At 38.7% G+C, this 22,873-nt stretch overlaps 1 protein-coding gene across 4 annotated transcripts in view; it reads right to left on the bottom strand.

The window, feature by feature from the left end:
- NME5 (NME/NM23 family member 5) overlaps positions 1-22,873 on the bottom strand; it is a 24,407-nt gene extending 1,534 nt beyond the window's left edge. Inside the window, exons 1-5 of one of the 4 annotated variants that reach the window (XM_032336609.1) lie at positions 22,532-22,873; positions 21,078-21,252; positions 12,440-12,645; positions 11,652-11,752; positions 3,786-3,904 (exon numbers count right to left, since the gene is read on the bottom strand). In XM_032336609.1, coding sequence (XP_032192500.1) covers positions 3,786-3,904; positions 11,652-11,752; positions 12,440-12,645; positions 21,078-21,206 — 555 coding nt within the window. In that variant the 5' untranslated portion in view covers positions 21,207-21,252; positions 22,532-22,873. The other 3 variants (XM_032336608.1, XM_032336612.1, XM_032336610.1) reach the window with 3 other exon arrangements.

Here is a 22,873-nt window from a genome sequence, read left to right as displayed (position 1 = left end):
AAGTTGTAGGTTAAAAGATTAACATAAAATCCTTTGTGTTTCTAAACCATAAGAGACTCTTAATCTCACAAAACAAACTGAGGGTTGGGGGAGGGTAGGGAGAGAGTGGTTGGGTTATGGACACTGGGGAAGGTAAGTGCTATTGTGAGTGCTGTGAAGTGTGTAAACCTGGCGATTCACAGACCTGTACCCCTGGGGCTAATAATACATGTTAAAAAAAAATAAAAAATTAAAAAAAATCTTTTGTGTTTCTATATATCAGCAATAAACAACCCAAAAGGAAAATAAGAAATCATTTCCATCCCAGTAGCATTAAAAAAAAATTTATGAGTACATTTAACTAACTTGCATACTGAAAACTATAAAATGTTGCTGAAAGAAATTTAAAGTCCCGAGTAAATGTAAAGATAACCGGTGTTCATGGATACAAAGACTTAATACTATTTTTTTTCTTTTTTTAAAGGTTTTATTTTTTAAGTAATCTCTACACCCAACATGGGGGTCAAACCCACAAACCTGAGATCAAACATCCCATGCTCCACCGACCAAGTCAGCTAGGTACCCTGGAAGACTTAATACTGTTAACATGTCATTACTACCTAAAGTGAGCTACAGATTCAATCTAATCCTTACGAAATTCCCAAAAATGTTTCTGCAAAAATGTTAAAGTCAGTCCTCAAACTTAATGGAATATCAAGAGGCTCTGAATATACAAAACAATCATGAAAACGAAAAATAAATTTGGAGAATTTTCTGACTTTCTTCTTCCTTTTTTTTTTTTTAAAGTTGTTCATTTATTTACATAATCTCTATGCCCAAGGTGGGGCTCACACTTATGACCTCAAGATCAAGAGTCGCATGCTCTTCTGACTGAGCCAGCCAGGCACCCCACCTTTTTTTTTTTTAAGTAAACTCTACACTCAATGTGGGGCTTGAAGTTGTGACCTGGAGCTCAAGAGTCACATGTTCCACTGATTGAGACATCCAGGAGTGCCCTCTCAGCTACTTTTAATCAGAGTATAAATGGTATAACCACTACAAAATTCGGCAATACTTATCCAAATTTAAATTTTTTTTAAAGATTTTTATTTATTTATTTGACAGAGAGAAACCACAAGTAGGCAGAGCAGCAGGCAGAGAGAGAGGAGGAAGCAGGCTCCCTGCTGAGCAGAGCACACAATGTGGGCCTCGATCTCAGAACCCTGAGATCATGACCTGAGCAGAAGGCAGAGGCTTAACCCACTGAACCACCCAGGCACCCCCTTACCCAAATTTAAAACGCACACATCAAACACATCAAAACATTCTTTTAAAAAAAAAATTATTTTTTTTACTAGTATTTCCATTTGTAGGAATTTATTCATAGATATATTGTATACAGACATATGAATGAAGATATTCACTGTTGGCAGTTCATAGTAATAAAAGCATAGAAACAACATAAACTACCATCTATATGTGACTAATTAATAAACTGTAAAACATCAATTCAAGAGAATGCCATGAGCTGTTCTTTTAAAACAGGGCAATTTTGGTTGTGGTGTTATTTAATAATTCATAATATATATTGTATAAATAAGGTAAAAAGAATTAAATGGCATATTTAGTAGCTAGCATTTGTAAATGTACATGTTTTTAAGTAAAAATATATATGCTTATATATGTACAGATTTTCTCTGCTGAAAGGATATACAGAGACTGCTAAGAGTGAATGACTCCAGGAAGTATAACTGAATGACTGAGGAACAGAAATAAGAATGAGAGTTATTTTCATGATATATCTTCTTGTAACTTTTGAATTTCATACCATATTTAAATATTGCTTACTAAAAAAACTGTTCTAAATATTACCTACTCAAAAAAATTAATTAGAAAAGAAAGTTAAGGGCAACATGTTTTTAAAAGATTTTATTTATTTATTTGTCAGAGAGATAGAGAGAACATAAGCAGAGAGAGCGGCAGGCAGAGGGAGAAGCAGGCTCCCCACCAAGCAAGGAGCACAATGTGGGACTCGACCCCAGGGCCCTTGGGATCATGACCTGAGCCAAAGGCAGATAGATGCCCAACCGACTGAGCCACCCAGGGGTCCCAAGGGCAACATTTTTTTAGATTTTCATGTTTTGAATTATAATTCTACCTTTTAATTTTTTTATTTTTTATTTTATTAAGTAGGCTCCATGCCCAAGCTGAGACTTCAACTCACAACCCTGAGATTAAGTCATGTGCTCTAGTAGTAAGCCAGTCAGGCACCCCTGTACTTTTTGATCTCTTTCCAAATGATATAATCTCTGTGTGAAAAGCCTTATACTCAAAGATGTTTCTGTTACACTATTTATGATAGCAAACAACTCAAATAGCAAAAGAAGTATGATAAGGGTAATAAAAGAAATCACTTAGCTATTAAAATAATCTCTATAAAATATATATTTAAATATAGTGATATTTATGGGATATATGTTTATATATAGTAATAGAAATAAAAAAATAAAACCTGAGCCAAGAAAAAACAGGACTGGAAAAGACAAAATAATAGCAGTTAATATTTGAGCACATATGCAACAGACACTCTAAGAATTTTACATGCATTCATATCTCTTGGTGTGTGTGTGTGTTTTTTTAAGTAGGCTCCAGAGGTGTTTGAACTCACAACCCTGAGATGAAGAGCGGAGTTATTATCAAGAGTCAGATGCCTAAACAACTAAGCCACCCAAGTGCCCTCGCATAAATTTATACATTTAATCCTAACAATACTCCTACTACATTGGCAGGTACTAATCTATTTGCATTTTACTGATGAGAAAAACTCAGAGGTTAGATGTCTGGAGTCAGAGTTGAATCTAGGCAAGATGACTTGTTTAGAAATGGAACCAGGGGTATCTTTTTATCATCTTTATATATATATTTTAAAAGATTTTATTTATTTATTTGAGTGAGAGAGAGCATGAGCGAGGAGGTCAGAGGGAGAAGCAGACTCCCCATGGAGCGGGGAACCCGATGCGGGACTCGGGGTCCCGGGACTCCAGGATCATGACCTGAGCTCAAGGCAGTCGTCCAACCAACTGAGCCACCCAGGCGCCCCTATCATCTTTATATTTTTCAGTAATATCAGGTTTCCTACTAAGTAAACTATGTTATTGTCACAATGAAAAGGAGTTATTAAAGAAATAATCAGCTAGGGGCACCTAGCTGACTCAAGTCAGTAGAGTGTGTGACTCTGTCTCAGGGATCATGAGTTCAAGTGCCACATTGGCCGTAGAGATTACATAATATAAAAAATAATAATAATAACCTTATTTTTTGTTTTTGGTAAAAGTGACAAAGTTAGTATGAGAGATTAAATCTTTTGTCTTCCAAAGGGGATTCCCTTTCAGAATGGTAACACAGGCTGGAGATACTATTTTGTCAGGGCTGATATTAAAATAACCTTCCCTGAGGTGACTGGCTGGCTCAGTGGGAAAAATATGCCACTCTCAGTCTTGGGGGTTGTGAGTTCAAGCCCCATGGAGGGTATATAGATCACTTAAAAAAAAAAAAATGAATGAAATAAACTTCCTTGATTATCTCTGAGTCTTCAAATGAGTGGGAGTACCTATAAGGAAGAAACAAGGAAGACATTTGGCCCTAGATACCATCCTAGTTCTTCCCACCCAACTATTCTTCCACCTGACTGAGCAATATTGAAGTATCTAGGGATGTAAACAAATACGTCTTCTGTGAAAAAAATACAATGTTTTAAATATGAAAACTATAGACAATTTCTTTATTGTGAATAAAAAGATTCTTACAAAAGGATCTGCTGGTTTCTCCTTACAAAGTGCTGTGAGTCCTTCAAGCAGAGTTGGTGTTACATATAAATTTAAATAATCCTTAGCAGCTTGTCCAACTGGAATGGGTTCAATAATCACTGCAAATACAAATGTATTCCCATTAAAACTAACACAAATGATGAAATATAATCATTACAAAGAAAGAAATTTTAGTGGCATGATACTTATAAAGGTTTGTGTTTTGTTTTTTTAACAAAAGGGAAACAGAACTAGATACATAGCATATACAGTGTGTTCAAAAACACACAAGAACACACAGAGAAATAATAAGACCACATAAGACTGGCAAAAAAATATATATCAAAATGCTAAGGTTGGGGCGCCTGGGTGGCTCAGTGGGTTAAGCCTCTGCCTTCAGCTCAGGTTATGATCTCAGGGTCCTGGAATCCAGCCCCACATCGGGCTCTCTTCTTTTTTTTTTTTTTTTTTTTTATTTGACAGAGAGAGATCACAAGTAGGCAGAGAGGCAGGTAGAGAAAGAGGAGGAAGCAGGCTCCCCGCTGAGCAAAGAGCCCGATGCGGGACTCGATACCAGGACCCTGAGACCGTGACCTGAGCCAAAGGCAGCGGCTTAACCCACTGAGCCACCCAGGTGCCCCCGGGCTCTCTTCTTGACAGGGAGCCTGCTTCCCCACCCCTCTACGCCTGCCTTTCTCTCTGCCTACTTGTGATCTCTGTCTGTCAAATAAATAAATAAAATCTTTTAAAAAAAGCAAAAAAAAAAAAAAAAAAACCAAAAAACTCCGCTAAGGTTGATCGTGTATAGGATTCTGATTATGTTTTCTACTACATCCTTGTCTGCATTTGCATTTCCATATTTTTTACAGTAAATATTACAATGGACAATGTCATGAAAAAGAAAAATATGAATGAAGAATTTGAGAGGCAGAGCATACCCTCCCCATAAGAGATGCTTAATCTCAGGAAACAAACTGAGGATTGCTGGGGGTGGGGGAAGGAGGATAGGGTAGCTGGGTTATGGACATTGAGGAGAACATGTGCTATGGTGAGCACTGTGAATTTGTAAGACCAATGATTCACAGACTTGTACCCCTGAAACAAAGAATACATTATATGTTAATTTAATAAATAAATAAATAAATAAATCTATCTACTTTTAGTGGATCTCTGATCCTTGCCACTTACAAATAAATATATATATATATTAAGAACATGTAAAATCTAGGCAATTAATTCATTTCAACAATTAATTCTTCCCGACATAATGGCAGGCACTTTACAAAGTGGCATAGATACAACAGTGAATAACACATAGTTCTCGCTCCCTTATAAACTACTGAATATACACATAAAAACTGTTTTTGTGTGCCACATTCCTGCTCTTATTTTTCAGGTTTTTAAATAAATTTTTTAAGATCGAGGAAAATTTTAGTCTTATTCAAATTTTAGTCTTATTCAAATACTAATGTGTGTCAACCAGACTTGCAGTACAACAATTTATTTTATACCAGGAAGAATGTATTTTATAAGTCTTAGTAAGTCTTTTGAGATTGACCTCATTCAATGGGCAACTTTTTTTTTTTTCCTTTAAATAGCTTTATTAATGGATGAGTTTTCCAGGGCATAGGGACTGATCTTTGGAAGAAAGAGGCACTTCCATGGAAGGCAGGGAAATAGACCACTTGCTCATGGGACAAGGGGCCCAAGTGGGATAGAAGGGAGAAGGACAAAAGGAGTGAGCGGGACCTAGCTGACAGACTATTTTCATTTTTATATGTCATCAATGGGCAACTTTTGATAAAGATGAGAATGTGAAGCTGCTGGTCTCATGTCTTCAGATATAAATCATCACTGGCCCAAGGAAACAGAGGTGGGAAGACAGATTTCTGTGTGATTAGTATATGGGCTCAGTCCCAATGAGACAACTAACAATGAGAGAGTCCTTCATCAGGATGCCAGAAAAAGTTAGATGTCTTAAAGGACTTGAGTAAGTTTCCCTTCCTATTAGTTTCATTACAGCACTCTTTTTTGTACTGATCACTGTAATAATTTTGTTTTATTTTGGTTACACAATATTTGTCATCTGTCTCTTCTACTCTGTAAGTTCCTTGAAAGTTAAGATCACACTGACCATGTTTACTGTACCCTGGACACAGGCTCTTTGTAGTATTTAAAAATGAAAATTGAGAGGTGTTTGGCTAGCTCAGTAGATTAAGCGTCTGCCTTCAGCTCAGGTCATGATCCCAGGATTCTGGAACTAAGCCCCCTGTCAAGCAGTGTTGGGTTTTCCACTTATCAGGGAATCTGCTTCTCTCCCTCCCTCTGCCCCTCCCCTCGCTTGTGCTCTCTCCCTCTCTCAAATAAATACAATCTTTAAAAAAATAAAAATGAGGGGCACTTGGGTGGCTCAGTGGGTTAAAGCCTCTGCCTTCAGCTCAGGTCATGATCCCAGGGTCCTGGGATTGAGCCCCACATCGGGCTCTCTGCTCGACAGGGAGCCTGCATCCTCCTCTCTCTCTCTGCCTGCCTCTCTGCCTACTTGTGATCTCTGTCTGTCAAATAAATAAAATCTTTTAAAAAAAAAATCAAAATAAAGGGGTGCCTGGGTGGCTCAGTGGGTTAAAGCCTCTGCCTTCAGCTCAGGTCATGTTCCCAGGGTCCTGGGATCAAGTCCCACATCGGCCTCTCTGCTCAGCAGGGAGCCTGCTTCCTCCTCTCTCTCTCTGCCTGCCTCTCCATCTACTTGTGATCTCTGTCAAATAAATAAATAACATATTTTTAAAAAATAATAAAAATAAAAATGAAAATTGATTACTGCCATTCTGATCCTTAAAAAGTCATTGGTTCCTCATTGCATTTACAGTCCCACAGGAATCTATACGATGCAATTTCTACTTACATCTCCAACCTCATATTTATCTTCCCCTGATCTTTGTTTATACAACGTGTCACATTCTCTCTTGCTCATGACTTGAGACATCCTGTTCAATATGCTAGAATGTTCTTCCCTGGATCTCATGTCACTTCGTCAGTTGGGCCTTTCTTATCATAGTTTCTTATAATACCCTAAAATTGCTTTGTATAGCACTTACCATATAGTAACTAATTATACAGTCATTATAACTGTGCAATTATTTGGGTAATTATTGTTTAATGGCTATCTTCTGAACATTAGATGTAAACTCCAAGGGAGAAGGGACCTCATCTATTTTTTGTAATTTTACTAAGAAAATTTATTGAGGCCTATTCACATATAATAAAATTTACCCACTGAAGTATACAATAAATTTTTAGTGTATGTGTGTGTATGTGCAATCCAGTTTTAGAACACTTCACTACCCCAAAATGTTCCCTTGTGCCTATTTGCAATTTCCCATTCTCACCCCAGCCCTTGGCAAGCACTGAGCTTCTATTTCTAAAAATTTGCCTTTCCTGGGTATTTCATATAAACAGATCATGTATGTTGTCTTTTGTGCCTGGACTCTTTCAGCATTGTTTTGAGTTTCGTCCATGCTGTAGCGCATGTATCAGTAGTTTTTTTTTTTTAATTGCTGAATAGTATTCTATAGTATGGCTATCCAAGATTTTGTTTAATCATTAATAGATAGTTGAGTTGTTTCCAGTTTTTGGCTATACTAAATAATGCTGTTATAAACATTCACATGTGTCTTTATGTAGATTTATGTTGTCATTTCTCTTGGATGGGTAAATTCTAAGAGGAGCGGAAATGCAACAGAGTTACATGGTAAGCATATGTTTAACATTCTAAAAAACCACGAACTGTTTTCCAAAGTGGCTTTATCATTTTACAATAATGTGTGAGGATCCCAGTATCTCTTTATCCTTGCCATTGATTATAATCCATTGTAGTAGGTATGCAGTGGTATTTCACTGTGATTTTAATTTGCAGTTCCCCAGTGATTATGTTTTAACACTTTCTCATGTGCTCATTAGCCATTTGTATATCTTTTATGAAATGCTTATTCAAATCTTTTGCCTGCTTTTTAATTGTTTGCCTTTTTAAAATTGAACTAATTATAAGAGTTCTTTATAAATCCTATAAAAGTCCTTTATTTTATATGATTTGCAAATATTTCCTACCAGTCTGTGGCTAATCTTTTCAATATTTTTAATGATGGCTTTTGAAACATAAAAACTTTTTTTTTTTTTTAAAGATTTTATTTATTTATTTGACAGACAGATCACAAGTAGGCAGAGAGAGAGAGAGAGAGAGAGAGGAGGAAGCAGGCTCCCTGCTGAGCAGAAAGCCTGATGCGGGGCTCGATCCCAGGACCCTGAGACCATGACCTGAGCTGAAAGCAGAGGCTTTAACCCACTGAGCCACCCAGGCGCTCAAAAACTTTTTATTTTGATGTAGTCTAACTTACCAATATTATCTTTTATTCATCATGCTTTTGATATCATATGCATACCCTTTGTCCAACTCAAGATCATGAAGATTTTCCATGTTTTCTTCTAGCTATTTTTAGCTCTCATGTTTAGATCTATGATCCATTGTTGCTACGTTTTATATGGGGGTGTGAAACAAGGATCTATGTTCTTTCTCTCTTTTTACATGTGGACATTCAGTTGTCCTAGCACCATTTGTTGACAAGACCACCCTTTCTCCATCAAATTGTCTAGGCACTTTTGTTGAAAGTCAACTGACTATAAATGTAAGGATTTATTTCTAGATTCTCAATTGTGTTTCATTGATCTATATGTCTAGTACTATACTGTCTTAATTACTGTGGTCTCATAGTAAATTTTGAAATAAGATTAGTGGAAGTTCTCCAACCTATTTCTTCATTTTAAAAATTGTTTTTCCTTGCCTAAATCTATTGCAATTTCGGATAAATTTTAGAATCAGCTTGCCAACTTCTACATAAAAGAATGTATGGATTTTGATAGGAAGTGCATTAAATTAATTGATCAATTTGGAGAGAACCACCATCCTGACAATACTGACTGTTCTGATCCATCAACATGGGACTGGGACAACTATTTATTTTATTTTATTTTATTTTTAATTTTATTTATTTATTTGAGAGAGCGACAGTGAAAGAGAGCATGAGCGAGGAGAAGGTGAGAAGAGAAGCAGACTCCCCATGGAGCTGGGAGCCCGATGCGGGACTCCATCCCAGGACTCTGGGATCATGACCTGAGCTGAAGGCAGTCACTTAACCGACTGAGACACCCAGGCGCCCCTGGGACAACTATTTATTTTAGATAGCCTTTCAATTCTCTCAGTAATGTTTTATGCCTTTCAGTGTATAAGAATTGTACTTCTTTTGTTAAAATATTCATCTTTGTATTTCTGGCACATAGTAGGCAATTCAATAAATTTGTTGAAGGACTAAAATATAGCAAAGCTTTGAATTAGCCATCTCTTTTGAAAGGGAGAGGTAAGGGTGCTACATTTTTCAAGGGTTAGGAACTCTAAATATCTTTGTGACTTTTTTGAGTGAAACATCCTATAGGGTTTTACACTTAGTTCTTGACTGACCTCTAAGCAAGAGAGAGCTCATATCCTAAACTCTGAGAATTTACTCAAAGAACTTCATATTATCATAGCAGAAGATCTGCAGTGTGGTAGGTAATTAATCATTTATATTTATCCCACAACTTCTGCTTCTCAAATGTCTAATTATGTCTCTTAAACTCATGTCTAGAAGACAAATCAATAGGTAAAACCAAAGGTAATTTAAGAGAATAGCTTAGGTATATAACCCTATGAGTAAGAAAAGCTTCTAAAACAAAACAAAACAAACGAACAAAAACTAGAGAAAATAAAACAGTAATAGCAGTTAATAGTGGAGCACATATGCACCAAACACTCTAAGAATTTTACATGCATTTATATATTCAACGCTAACAATATCCCTGGCTAGACAGGCACTACTAATATTTGTATTTTACTGATGAGAAGAGAAAAAAACAGAAAGAAGTTAGATGTCTGGAGTCAGAGGAAAAATATAATTCACTAAGAGGACTAAATCTAAAGTACTATCATATTAAAAACACATTTCATGCTTGAGATGTACTTTAAAATAATATGGAAGCATTAGAAATAGAAGCAGAGGTTATAGATTATATAATAGGACTGATCACAATTATTTAAGTTGGGTGATAGGTTCATCAGGGGTATATTATACTATTCTGTCTACTTTCGATTACATTTGAAATTTCCACAATAAACAATTCCAAAGAAAATCTAGTGGAAGGGATAGGTGATAGAAATAAGATCAATAATGGGGCGCCTGGGTGGCTCAGTGGGTTAAAGCTCTGCCTTCGGCTCGGGTCATGATCTCAGGGTCCGGGGATTGAGCCCCGCATTGGGCTCTCTGCTCAGCGGGAAGCCTGCTTCCTCCTCTCTCTGACTGCCTCTCTGCCTACTTGTAATCTCTGTCTGTCAAATAAATAAATAAAATTAAAAAAAAAAAGAAATTAGATCAGTACGAATAAAATATTTAAGTAGGTAAATCCTTTTGTGTACAAATAGCTATAAAACAGTTTTTGTGGGGTACCTGGCTAGCTAGGTGGGTGGAGCATGCAACTCTTGATCTTAGGGTCATGACTTCAAGCCCCACGCTGGGTACAGAGATTACTTAAAAATTTAAAAATGAAAGTAAAAAAAAAAACCTTTAAATCAGTTTTTTAAAAAACAAAACAAAACTCAGTTTTTATTTAAGAATCAGGACTTTTGGGGCGCCTGAGTGGGTTAAAGCCTCTGCCTTCAGCTGGGGTCATGATCCCAGGGTCCTGGGATCGAGCCCTGTGTCAGGCTCTCTGCTCGGCAGGCAGTCTGCTTCCCCCCCACCTCTCTCTGCCTGCCTCTCTTCCTGCTTGTGATCTGTCTGTCAAATAAATAAATAAAATCTTAAAAAAAAAAATAATAAAGAATCAGGACTTTTAGGGGTGCCTCGGTGGCTCAGTCTGTTAATCATCTGCCTTCAGCTCAGGTCATGATCTGGGAGTCCTGGGATAAGCCCCATTTTGGCAGGCTTCCCACTCAACGGGGAGTCTGCTTCTCCCTCTTTCTCCGCTCTTGCTCTCTCTCTGTCCTCCCCTCTCTTCCTCCAGGCTCATGCTCTCTCTCTCAATAAATAAAATCTTAAAAAAAAAAAAAATCAGGACTTTTAAATCTCCAAGACAGATTTCAGTTTTCTTTGAATAAGTCATCAGTAGAAAATATTGAAGAACAGGCCTAAATGACTCAAAAAAAAAAATAACAGGCCAAAAAAAAAAAAAAAAAATCAAAGCTTCCCAATGCTTTACATCTTTTTCTTTACATCAGAAATCACCAAATTTTCTTCTGGATCTAAAAATATTGATAACAAACTAAAAACCTCAATGCTGTTCCTTACTATGCCCAGTTCTAAAAGGTTTATGACTTCCATAACAGGATGGAAACAAAAAACCAGTCTGAGACCTACGAATTTCATAACTGTGTAAGCATTCATTAAGCAAGCAGTAAAGTATTAGAAAAAGTGGGAAATCTATCATAATTTCCAAGGGAGAGTCTTTTGTTCATGGGTAACAAACTTTACTGGTACATTAGGGAGCACCTAAGGAATTGCAACAAAGGAGAAGAGAAACCCTAAACATGGCTAGTCTAAGAGAAAAGAAAGAAAAAAGTAAACTCCTCTCAACAGATGCCCTACAGGACATAAGTTAGTTCTAAGGAAAATAATGAATTTTCCATTCCTGGCCTCAAGTTTGTAAGTAACTGTAACTTCAAAATATGACAAAATATACTGGAGAAAAACCCTGTTATCTTCCTTCCCAGGTGCATCACCCAAATAAAAGAAAAAGCAAACAATAGTGAGAAGCACTTGACTAAATTACTCATCAGCAACTCACCTTCAGGAAACATGAATCGAATTTCTCTTTCTGCTGCAGCAAAATCATTGCTCCCATGAAGTGCATTCCTTAGGTCATCTGTGCCATAAATTGCCCTTAGACTAAAAGTAAGTTAGAGATGATGACCATTCAGTGTGATATCCTTTCCTTACTCTTTACATATGCATTCTACTTAGGAATTTTACAAAAGCATTGCCACTTCTCACATGTGGAGGTTTTAATCTATTTTGAATTTTAGCTTAAATCTACCTAGATGAGGGTCAAATATATTTAAATCTGCAATAGGATACACCGGGAAAATAGGAGTTCTCTGGGTGAAGAAGAGGTGTTGTTTTGTGAGAAGTGAAAAGGCAAAGTATATTAAAAAATGCAAGAATTCAATGTCCTTGCATTTCCAAACTTTAATGATAATGCTAAAAATCTGTTTCTCTGGCCTTCTATAAACAATATTATTTTAAAAAGCCATGCCAATATTCTTATGAAAAATCCTACTTAGGTGGCAGTTTAATTCAAGGAGGAGAAGAATTAGTCTAATCAAATACAAATCAACATTCCCTGAGACCTTTTGGGGTATTTGCTATTAAGATGGACACTTAAATAGCTAAAACGTAAAACTGACCCCACCCCATCCCAACTAAAAAATACAAAAAAGTTGTCTTAGGAAAATTTCAACTGAAAAGATATTCTTATTACAATGAAATCACTTTTGGTTTTGTTGTTGTTGTTGTAGTTGTTATCTTCTTCTCATTTTTATACTTGGATTCCACTTTTCCCCCTAGGAAAGTTACCTGTCTGGGTGAGTCTCTTTAGCTACTAAGGTATTACTTGGTCCCAAAAGTTCTTTCCAGTAAGAGATGGCTTTATGTCTAGCTAATATCATGACAACAAGTGGTCCAGAACTCATGTAAGCTGTTAAATTGGGGAAAAACATCTTCCCATACTGTTCCACATAAAAGTTACTACAGTGCTCAGGGCTGAGATGCAGTTTTCTTCTCTATAAGAGAAACAAAGTCAACAAAAGTATTTCAAATGACAGTTCAATAATAAGTCATTAAATAATTAATAACTTGAGGGCGCCTGGGTGGCTCAGTGGGTTAAGCCGCTGCCTTCGGCTCGGGTCATGATCTCAGGGTCCTGGGATCGAGTCCCACATCGGGCTCTCTGCTCAGCAGGGAGCCTGCTTTCTCTTCTCTCTCTGCCTGCCTCTCTGCCTACTTGTGATCTCTGTCTGTCAAATAAATAAATAAAATCTTTAAAAAATAATAATAATTAATAACTTGAAATTAATACAAATTTGATCTCAATAAAATTGAGATTTTTTTATTATGAAGAAATGGAAAGATAAAGTTAAATGTAGATTATAAATAAACTTCTCAAAGATATTTAACCAACTGTCATGCACTGTTGATGTGAATACAGACTCATGCAGCCACTGTGGAAACCAGTATGGAGTTTCATCAAAAAACTAAAAATAGAAATACCAAATGATCCAGTAATTCCACTACTGGGTATTTACCCAAAGAAACAAAAGCACTAATTCAAAAAGATATATGCACCCCTACATTTATTGCACCATTATTAACAATAGCTGAGGGGTGCCTGGGTGGCTCAGTCATTGAGCATCTGCTTTCAGCTCAGGGCATGATCCTCAGGTCCTGGGATCGAGCCCCATGTTGGGTTCCCTGCTCAGTGGGAGGCCTGCTTCTCCCTCTTCCAATCCCTCTGCTTGTGTTCCCTTTCTCACTGTCTCTCTCTTCTGTCAAATAAATAAATAAAATCTTGAATAAAAAAAAAAAACCAAAACCAGAACAACTTGGATGCCAGTTAGAGGGCTGGAGTGAGACCTGTGAGTTCACTGAAGAGTTTTCTTGACAGCAGCTTTCTGGCTTTTCGTGGCCATACCTTGTGTCATGGTGCCTTGTCCAGGCCATAGTCCAGATCGTGCATAGTCTAAACTGGGGTTGGCAGAATGGCCAATGGGCGAATCCGGTCCACAGCTTGTTTTTGTAATGCTTTGATGCTAAGAATGGTTTTTATATTTTAATTTAATTTATTTATTTGTTTTTAAGTAGGCACCACACCCAACACGGGGCTTGGTTTTTTTACATTTTAAAAGTGCTTGGAAGAATATGTGGCTGACTTTATGTGGCTCACTGGGCCTCCGGTATTTGCTAACTGGCCCTCTATGGGAAACGGAAAGCGTTTGCTAATTCCTGGTCTAAGTCAGTGATTTTGCAACACTGGCTGAAAATTAGAATCATCTGGGAAACTTAAAAAATACTAAAACCCAAGGGCCCATCCCAGACCAGCTTGAGTGTGTCAGACCCTGGTGCTCTCTGGTGGGGCCTGGGTGTAAGGATTTTTTTTTTTAATCTTCTGAGTGATTCTAATATGAGCAGCTGAGGTTGAAAGCCACTAAACTAAGAGTGTTTGAAAATAATTGGGGCACCTTGGTGGCTTTGTTGGTTGAGTGTCTGACTCTCAGTCGTGGATCATGGGATTGAGCCCTGCATTGGCTCCGCTCTCACAGTGCGCTGGAGATTCCCTCTCCCTTTTGCCCTTTCCCTGTTTGTGGGTGTGCTCTATCTCTAAAATAAATAAATCTTAAAAAAGAAAAAAAAAAAAAACCAGTAGCTGAGACATGGAAGCAACCCAAGGATCAATCTACAGATAAGTGGATAAAGATGTGGTATATATATACACAATGGAATATTACCCAGCCATAGAAAGGAATGAGATTTTGCCATTTGTGACACTATGGACAGACCTAGGGGGCATTACAGCAAATGAAATAAGTCAGACAGAGAAAGACAATAACCATGATTTCACTGATATGTGGAATCTAACAAAACGAATGAACAAACTCTTAAACACAGAAAACAGTTGGCAAGGGAATGTTAGGAGGAGGCAGGGGTGAAAAGATGAAGGGAATTAAGAGGTAGGAACTTCTACTTACAAAATGAGTAGTAAGTCAGAGAGATTAAAAGTACAGCATAGAAAAAAGAGTTAATAATATTGCAATAATGTCGTGGTGTCTGGATGGCCCAGAGGGTTAAAGCCTCTGCTTTCAGCTCAGGTCATGATCTCAGGGTCCTGGGATCAGGCCCCGCATCAGGCTCTCTGCTCAACAGGGAGCCTGCTTCCCCTCTCTCTGCCTGCTTCTCTGTCTACTTGTGATCTCTCTCTCTCTGTGTCAGATAAATAAACAAAATCTTTGGAAAAAAAAATAAAATTAAAATTAAAAATTCATCTGTTATAATGTAAGCCCTTATCACATGCCCCTTAACAAGGAAAGGAAGCCAACTGCTACAGATATGCTGTCTAATGGAGAATAATTATAAAAATTAAGAGCTCCTTTTACACTAAAATTGATGAGGGGTACCTGGGTGGCTCAGTCCCTTAAGTGTTTGACTTCATCTCTAATCATGATCTCAGAGTCCTGGCATCAAGTTCCCCCCACTCTGGCAGGGGTGGGGGTGAGGGTTGACGTTCAGCAGAAAGTCTGCTTCCCCCCACCCTGCTCATTCGATCTCCCTTTCTCTCTCAAATAAATAAAATCTTTAAAAAATTTTGATAATGAATCAGTAATTCCATTGTTTTCTTTAAAATTAGGAGAGGGAGCGAGAGCATGCGCACAAGCAGGGGGAGCGGCAGGCAGAGGAAGAAGCAGGCTCCCCACTGAGCAAGGAGCTTGAGCTCGCCCTTGATGTGGGACTCCACCCTAGGACCCTGGATCATGACCTGAGCTGAAGGCAGAAGCTTAACCCACTGAGCCATCCCGGCATCCCTAAAAATAAAATCTTTTTAAAAATTAGATCAAGTAGGGGCGCCTGTGTGGCTAAATGGGTTAGGCCGCTGCCTTCGGCTGGGGTCATGGTCTTAGGGTCCTGGAATCGAGCCCCGCATCGGGCTCCCTGCTCAGTGGTGGGACTGCTTCTCTCTCTGCTTCTGCCTGCCTCTCTGCCTGCTTGTGATCTCTCTCTCTCTCTCTGTCAAATAAATAAATAAATAAAATCTTTAAAAAAATTAGATCAAGTAAAATTTTTTGGAATTCAGGTGAATATTTTCACAAAGCTAAGCTGTATTAAATATCAGAAAGGCAACCATTAGTTTGTAACAAAGGAAATACTGCCACCTATTGAAAGGATGCGTCATTTTTCAGGTTTTCTCTAGAAGCAACAAGAAAGCCTAAGAAATAGACTTCCAACTACAAAAAGCCAATTTTAAAAGTATATGATACAAAGAATATTGTACAATTCCACTTACATGAGATACCTGGAATAGTTAAAGTCAGAGAGACAGAAAAAGCAGAATAGTGGTTCCCAGAGACTGGGAAGAGGGGTAAACAGTTAGTGAGTACTAAGTACAGAGTTTCAGTTCCAGATGATGAAAACATTCTAGAGATGGATGGTGGTGATGGCTGCACAATAAAGGGAATGTACTTAATACTGTTCAACTATACCCTTAAAATGGTAAAATTTATGTTGTGTATATTTTTATCACAATTAAAACAAAAAAGAAGCATGCAATACACCAAAACTTTCTTTGGTACGAAATTTACTGCTGACTTGGGAAAGTGTTAAGCATTAGTATTTTTTTTTTAAGATTTTATTTATTTATTTGACAGACAGAGATCACAAGTAGGCAGAGAGGCAGGCAGAGAGAGAGGAGGAAGCAGGCTCCCTGCTGAGCAGAGAGCCTGATGCGGGGCTTGATCCCAGAACTCTGGGATCATGACCTGAGCCAAAGGCAGAGGCTTTAACCCACTGAGCTACCCAGGTGCCCCTAAACATTAGGATTTATGCTAATTAACATTCAAGGACCAGCTACTGCAAAACAGTGCTTGTATCTGTTCTTATAATGAAATTCATATAATCAAGAAAAAGAAATTTGAGAAGTTACAAAACCATCTGATTCAATATAATCCTATTTTTCTATTATTTAAAATTAAGATGTGTCAGTATTTGTGATTCTTAGGCATATTTAAAATGAACTACTTAAGGTTTTCACTAATTATTTTAAAAAGATGGACTTCTAAAAAAATTTAAATAGAATAGCTTCGTCTTATTTGTATACTTCATTTAATTGTTTTTTTCCCCCAAATGTAATGGGTTGTATACTTACAGGGATAAAATATTCAAAGCACTATAAAAAAGTATATACTGTGGGGGCACCTAGGTGGCTCAGTGGGTTGGGCCTCTGTCTTCGGCTCAGGTTGTGATCTCAGGGTCCTGGGATCGAGCCCCGAATGGGGCGCTCTACTCAGCGAGGAGTCTGCTTCTCCTCTATCTCTCTGCCTACTTGTGATCTCTGTCAAATAAATAAATAAAATCTTTTTTTTAAGTATATACTGAACAATTACATTCCTATCCCTGTCCTAATCCACCCTGATTTTCCTTGCTCTCCAATAGGCAACCATTTTTTAATCTCCCAGTGTTTCATTTGCAAATACTGGCAAACATGAATATGAATATGCTGCTTTTCTCTATCATAAAAGATTGCTGTACACAGTTCTGTCACCTTTTTTTCCCATAACAGGACATGGAGAGGTTCCTTTTTTTGCATTTTACAATTAGTTGCAGAGTATTCAATTTTATGGCTTCATCAGTTTATTTAACTAATCCTTTTCTTAAGGTTTTTTAAAAAGATATTTATGTATTTATTTTTGTGAGAGAGAGAGACCACAAGCAGGGGGAGAGGCAGACAGAGGGAGAAACAGGCTTCTTACTCGGCAAGTAGTCAGATGTGAGACTTGATCCCAGGACCTCACCATCATGACCCAAGCTGAAACTTAACTGACTGAGCCACCCAGGTATCCCAAGATTTTTTCTCTCAAGTAATCTTTGCACCCAAGGTGGGACTTGAACTTACAACCCCAAGATCAAGAGATACATGCTCAACCAACTGAGCCACCCAGGAGTCCTTATTCAAACCATCTCTGAATGCTAGGTTGTTTTCAATCTTTTGCTCAAAAATGAATAATGCTCTGGGTGACAGACATTAAGAAGGGCATGTGATATAATGAACATTGGGTATTACATAAAAGTGATGAATCACTGACCTCTACCTCCTCTGAAACCAATAATACATTCTATGTTAATTAATTGAATTAAAATTTTTTAAAGTGGAAAAAAATGCTGCAAAAAATAATCTGTATATATGACACTTCATATTAATACATGAGTCACAGGAGGAATTCCATCAAAAAATGCTGCAAAAAATAATCTGTATATATGACACTTCATATTAATACATGAGTCACAGGAGGAATTCCATCATTAGAATTTCTGAGTTAGGGGCACCTGGGTGGCTCAGTGGGTTAAAGCTTCTGCCTTTGGCTCAGCTCATGATCCCAGAGTCCTGTGATGGAGCCTGCTTCCCCCACCCTCCTCTCTGCCTACTTGTGATCTCTACCTGATAAATAAATAAAATCTTAAAAAAAAATTGCTGAGTCAAAGGGTAGATGCATTTTTATTACTGTTTGATAACTGCAAGATTCCCTTCCATAGGGGTTTACCTTTATGATTTTGCTAGATAGTATTTTAGTGTTTGGGTTTTTTTTAAGATTTTATGTTTAAGTAATCTCTACACCAAATGTGGGGCTTGAACTCACAACCCTAAGATCAGGAGTTGCATGCTCCACCAACTGAGCCAGCCAGGCACACCTTAGTGTTGTTTCATTTTCTTTAAATTTTTCTTTTTCTTTTTTCTTTTTTAAAGATAGATGTATGTATGTATGTATTTCTATGACAGAGACAGAGAGAGAGAGAGAGGGATTATATGACAGAAACAGACAGACAGAGAGGGAACACAAGCAGGCCTCCCCCTCAGCTGGGAAGGAGTCCAATGGGGGATGGGGGGAGGTAATCCCAGGACCCTGGGATCATGACCCCAGACAAAGACAGATAACCTACCAACTGTGCCACCCAAGCAACCCTGTTCTACCCATTTTCAATGGATTTTTAAAATCTTTTTCTAGGAACTCTTTATATATTTAAAGGAGATTAGCCCTTTGTGTTATGAATTGAGAATCTTTCTTTCCATGTTTGTCATGTGTTTTCACATTTTGACTTTATGATATTTACTTGGCTATGCTAAGTTTTTTATGTTTACAGACTTGTCAACCTTTTCTTTTATGGCTCTGAGATGATAAGTCACAGTAAAAAACAGCTGTCCCACTCCAAGAATAAAAGAAATTCATGCACCTTTTCTTCTAGAATTTATATCATTTTTTCCTTTTTTTAAGTATTAAAGATTTTATTTATTTATTTGTCAGAGCAAGAGAGAGTGTGTGAGCACACAAGCAGGCACAGTGGCAGGCAGAGGCAGAGAGAGAAGCAGGCTCCCTGCCGAGCAAGAAGCCCAATGCAGGCCTTGATCCCAGGACCCTGGGATCATGACCTGAGCAGAAGGCAGAGGCTTAACCGACTGAGCCACCCAGGTTCCCCTAGAATTTATATCATTTAATTTAAAAATATTTAAATCTTAGATCTGTTTGGAGTTTACCCTGATTAAGGGTAAAAATCCTAGCAATATTAATTAAAGGGGCACCTGGGTGGCTCAGTTGGTTAGGCACCTGCCTTCAGCTCAGGTCATGAGGCTCAGGTCCTGGGGCTCTAGCCTCGAATTGGGCTCTCTGCTCAGCAGGAAGCCTGCTTCTCCCTCTCCCACTTCCCTGCTGTGTTCCCTCTCTCGCTGTCTCTCTCCCTCTGTCAAATAAATAAATATAATATTTTTAAAATCTTATAATCTTTTTAAAAACTTATTAAAATGTTCTTTGAGTCTTTTAAATATTTCATTATACATTCCTGCACTACTTCCTTACACTTTGTTATCATTCTTACTCTGAGCCTTTACCTATCCTTCTAAGTTCAGCTGAAATCCCTTATTTTTCCTGAAGACAAAGTTTTTTTTTCTTTTTATTTATTTTTGAGAGAGAGAGAGAGAGAGGAAGAGAGGGAGAGAGAAAATGTGAGCAGGAGGAAGGGGCAGAGGGAGAGGGAGAAGCAGACTCCCTGCTGAGCAGGGAGCCCAATTCTGAACTTGATCCCAAGACCCTGAGACCATGATACTTAACCAACTGACCCACCCAGGCACCCCCGTTTTCTTTTTAAAAACACTGACAAAATAGACAATATGACACTATACAAATATGAGAATGAAAACCCTGTGATTTCAAATAGGGATGATACAAAAAGTATTTAAAATATTTCATTATATTTGATAATCTTTAACAAGGCTCTTTTTACATACATTTTCAAACCTCTACCAACTGCAGAATAAGGCTTTAAAACATTAAATGTTTTTAGTAATTGAAAAATAATACCAACAGTCTAAAGTCCATCAGTTGAGGAACAAGTAAATAAATTGTCATTCATTCAGAGGGGAATATTACACAGAACCGAAGAAGAATGAGAGCAATTCAGCCATACATACTAACATGGAATGCTATCAGAGCAACTCTGTAAAGAAGTCAAGGGAAGAGGACTGTCCTGTTTCATGGGGGAGGAAATGTTTGTAAATGCTTAGAAAAATCCTGCAAAGGGGCGCCTGGGTGGCTCAGAGGGTTAAAGACTCTGCCTTCCACCTGAGTCATGATCCTAGGGTCCTGGGATCAAGCGCTGCATCAGGCTCTCTGCTCAGGAGGGAGCCTGCTTCCCCCACCCACTGTCCCCTGCCTGCCTCTCTGCCTACTTGTGATCTCTGTCTGTCAAGTAAATAAATAAAATCTTAAAAAAAAAAAATCCTGCAAGAACAGAAAGCATTAAGAAGATGCCTTTCCTTGGAGACTGAGACTTGGGTGTTAGAGCAGAGGGGGAAAAGGAATTTTAATTCTCATTTTATATCCTTTTGAAGTATGAAAAAAAATAAAACTAACACATATAAATTTTACACTTTAAAATTAAAATAAGGGATGCCTGGATGGTTCAGTGGGTTAAGCAGCTGCCCTTGGCTCAGGTCATGATCCTGGGGTCCTGGGATAGAGTCCCACATCTGGCTCCCTATTCTGCAGGAAGCCTGCTTCCTGAGCCTGCTTCCTGTCTGCTGCTCACCCTGCTTGTTCTCACCCTGACACATAAATAAAATCTTAAAAAATAAATACATAAAGTTAAAATAAACCTAAGTTTAGTACTCAGTACTAAGACACTAAATAGGTTAACATATTTAAGCATTTAAAAAAAATTTTTTTAAAGAGATTTATTTGACAGAGACAGTGAGAGAGAGAACACAAGCAGAGGGAGTGGGAAAGGGAGAAACAGGGTCCCTGCTTAGCAGGGAGAACCAATGCAACCAGATCCCAAGACCTGGGATCACTACCTGAGCCTAAGGCAGATGCCCAACCACTAAACTACCCAAGCGCCCCCATTTTTTTTTCTTAATGAGCAAAGAAAGAAAAAGAAACATGATCATCATGCCCTGAGTTACCTGAACAATGGTGAATCCAGATCTGAGAATGATATCTTGTATCTCCTCCTCTTTGTCCACAATATCCGGTTTGATAATAGCCAGAGTTTTTTCTACATATATCTGAGGTGGGGGCATTGACATCTCCATTCTGTCTTTTCAGGGTACAATTTAGTAGATTCTCCACCGGTATCAACTGCAACGACATGCATCGTCCCACCCCAAATTTAATGTAACCGTGATTAAAAACAATATTACTAGACGCTTGGGGCGCCTGAGTGGCTCAGTGGGTTAAAGCCTCTGCCTTCGGCTCAGGTTGTGATCCCAGAGTCCTGGGATGGAGCCCTGCGTCGGGCTCTCTGCTCAGTGGGGAGCCTGGTTTCCCCTTTCTCTCTCTGCCTGCCTCTCTGCCTACTTGTGATCTCTGTCAAATGAATAAATAAAATATTTTAAAAATATATATTACTAGGCGCTTGATGTTATTAACTTATAGTTACAAACTGCCGAATCTTTTCCTATGAGCAGTGTCTCAATAATATCACTTCTGAGTGCCTGGCTGGCTCAGTCCAAGGAGCACGTAACTCTTGACCTCTGGGTCTCCTGGGTTTGAGCCCCAGGTTAGGGGTTAGGTTTTAGGTTCATAAATGAACTTTAAGAACAACATAATTTCGGGATGCCTGGGTGGCTCAGTTGGTTAAGCAGCTGCCTTCGGCTCAGGTCATGATCCCAGTGTGCTGGGATCGAGTCCCACATCAGGCTCCTTGCTCGGCGGGGAGCCTGCTTCTCCCTCTGCCTCTGCCTGTCATTCTGTCTGCCTGTGCTTGCTCTCTCCCCCCCTCTCTCTCTGATTTAAAAAAAAAAAAAAAAAAAAAATCTTTAAAAAAAGAACAACATAATTTCTACTCTATGTCTTTTTTTTTTTTTTTAAGATTTTATTTATTTGATAGGCAGAGATCACAAGCAGGCAGAGAGAGAGGAGGAAGCAGGCTTCCTGTGGAACAGAGAGCCCGATGTGGGGGCTTGATCCCTATGTCTTTTTTTTTTTTTCTTAAGATATTTATTTATTTGCCAGAGAGACACACAGTGAGACACGGAACACAAGCTTGGGTGTGGGAAAAGGAGAAGCGGACTCTCCCCTGAGCCCAGAGCCTGGGATTGTGACCTGAACCCAAGGCAGATGCTTAAGGACTGAGCCACCCAGGCGCCCCTCTACTCTACCTCTAATTCGTGCCCTTGGTTTTCCTAAGCGCTTTCACTGAGGTCCAGAGGCCAAGGGGTAGTCTGAAGGTCTTGAAGACCGGGTGGGCCTCTCTGCAGCAACTCTCCACCCAGGGCAGGTAAGCCGCCTCCGGTCCCCGCCCCTCCTGGAAGTCCACACACAGGATCAGGCCTGGTTAGAAAGCAGGAACCCCAGGTCCCAGGGCCTTTCCAGGCTCACTCGCAGTCCCGAGTACAGCCCTCACTTGCGCACTCACCCCCAAGCCAACTGCTGCTCGGCTACCGCCGCTTGTTGCTAGGAGACCAAAAGCACAGTTCAGGGACGGCGGCTGCAGAGGGCCAATCCCAGCACAGTGCGTAACAGACTCTGGGTGGTTCTTTTTAATCAAGGGAAGGAGCAAGCCTACACCTGTCTTTATTCCCCCTGCCAATCTTCGAGTACTAGACATTTTCCAACATTTTCCTCATCTTATTTTACCCTCCTAGCCATTTAAAGGACGCTTAAATTATATCTTTATAAATAATGAGACAAATTGTAGACACTTTCCCTTCATCCCCCACCATCCCGTTTCAGATAGCATATATAAGAAACCACGTCA

Source organism: Mustela erminea, chromosome 3 (genome assembly GCF_009829155.1).
Source record: "Mustela erminea isolate mMusErm1 chromosome 3, mMusErm1.Pri, whole genome shotgun sequence".
In the NCBI taxonomy this organism is placed as follows: Eukaryota; Metazoa; Chordata; class Mammalia; order Carnivora; family Mustelidae; genus Mustela; species Mustela erminea.
This window is presented reverse-complemented; position numbering and strand designations above follow the sequence as displayed.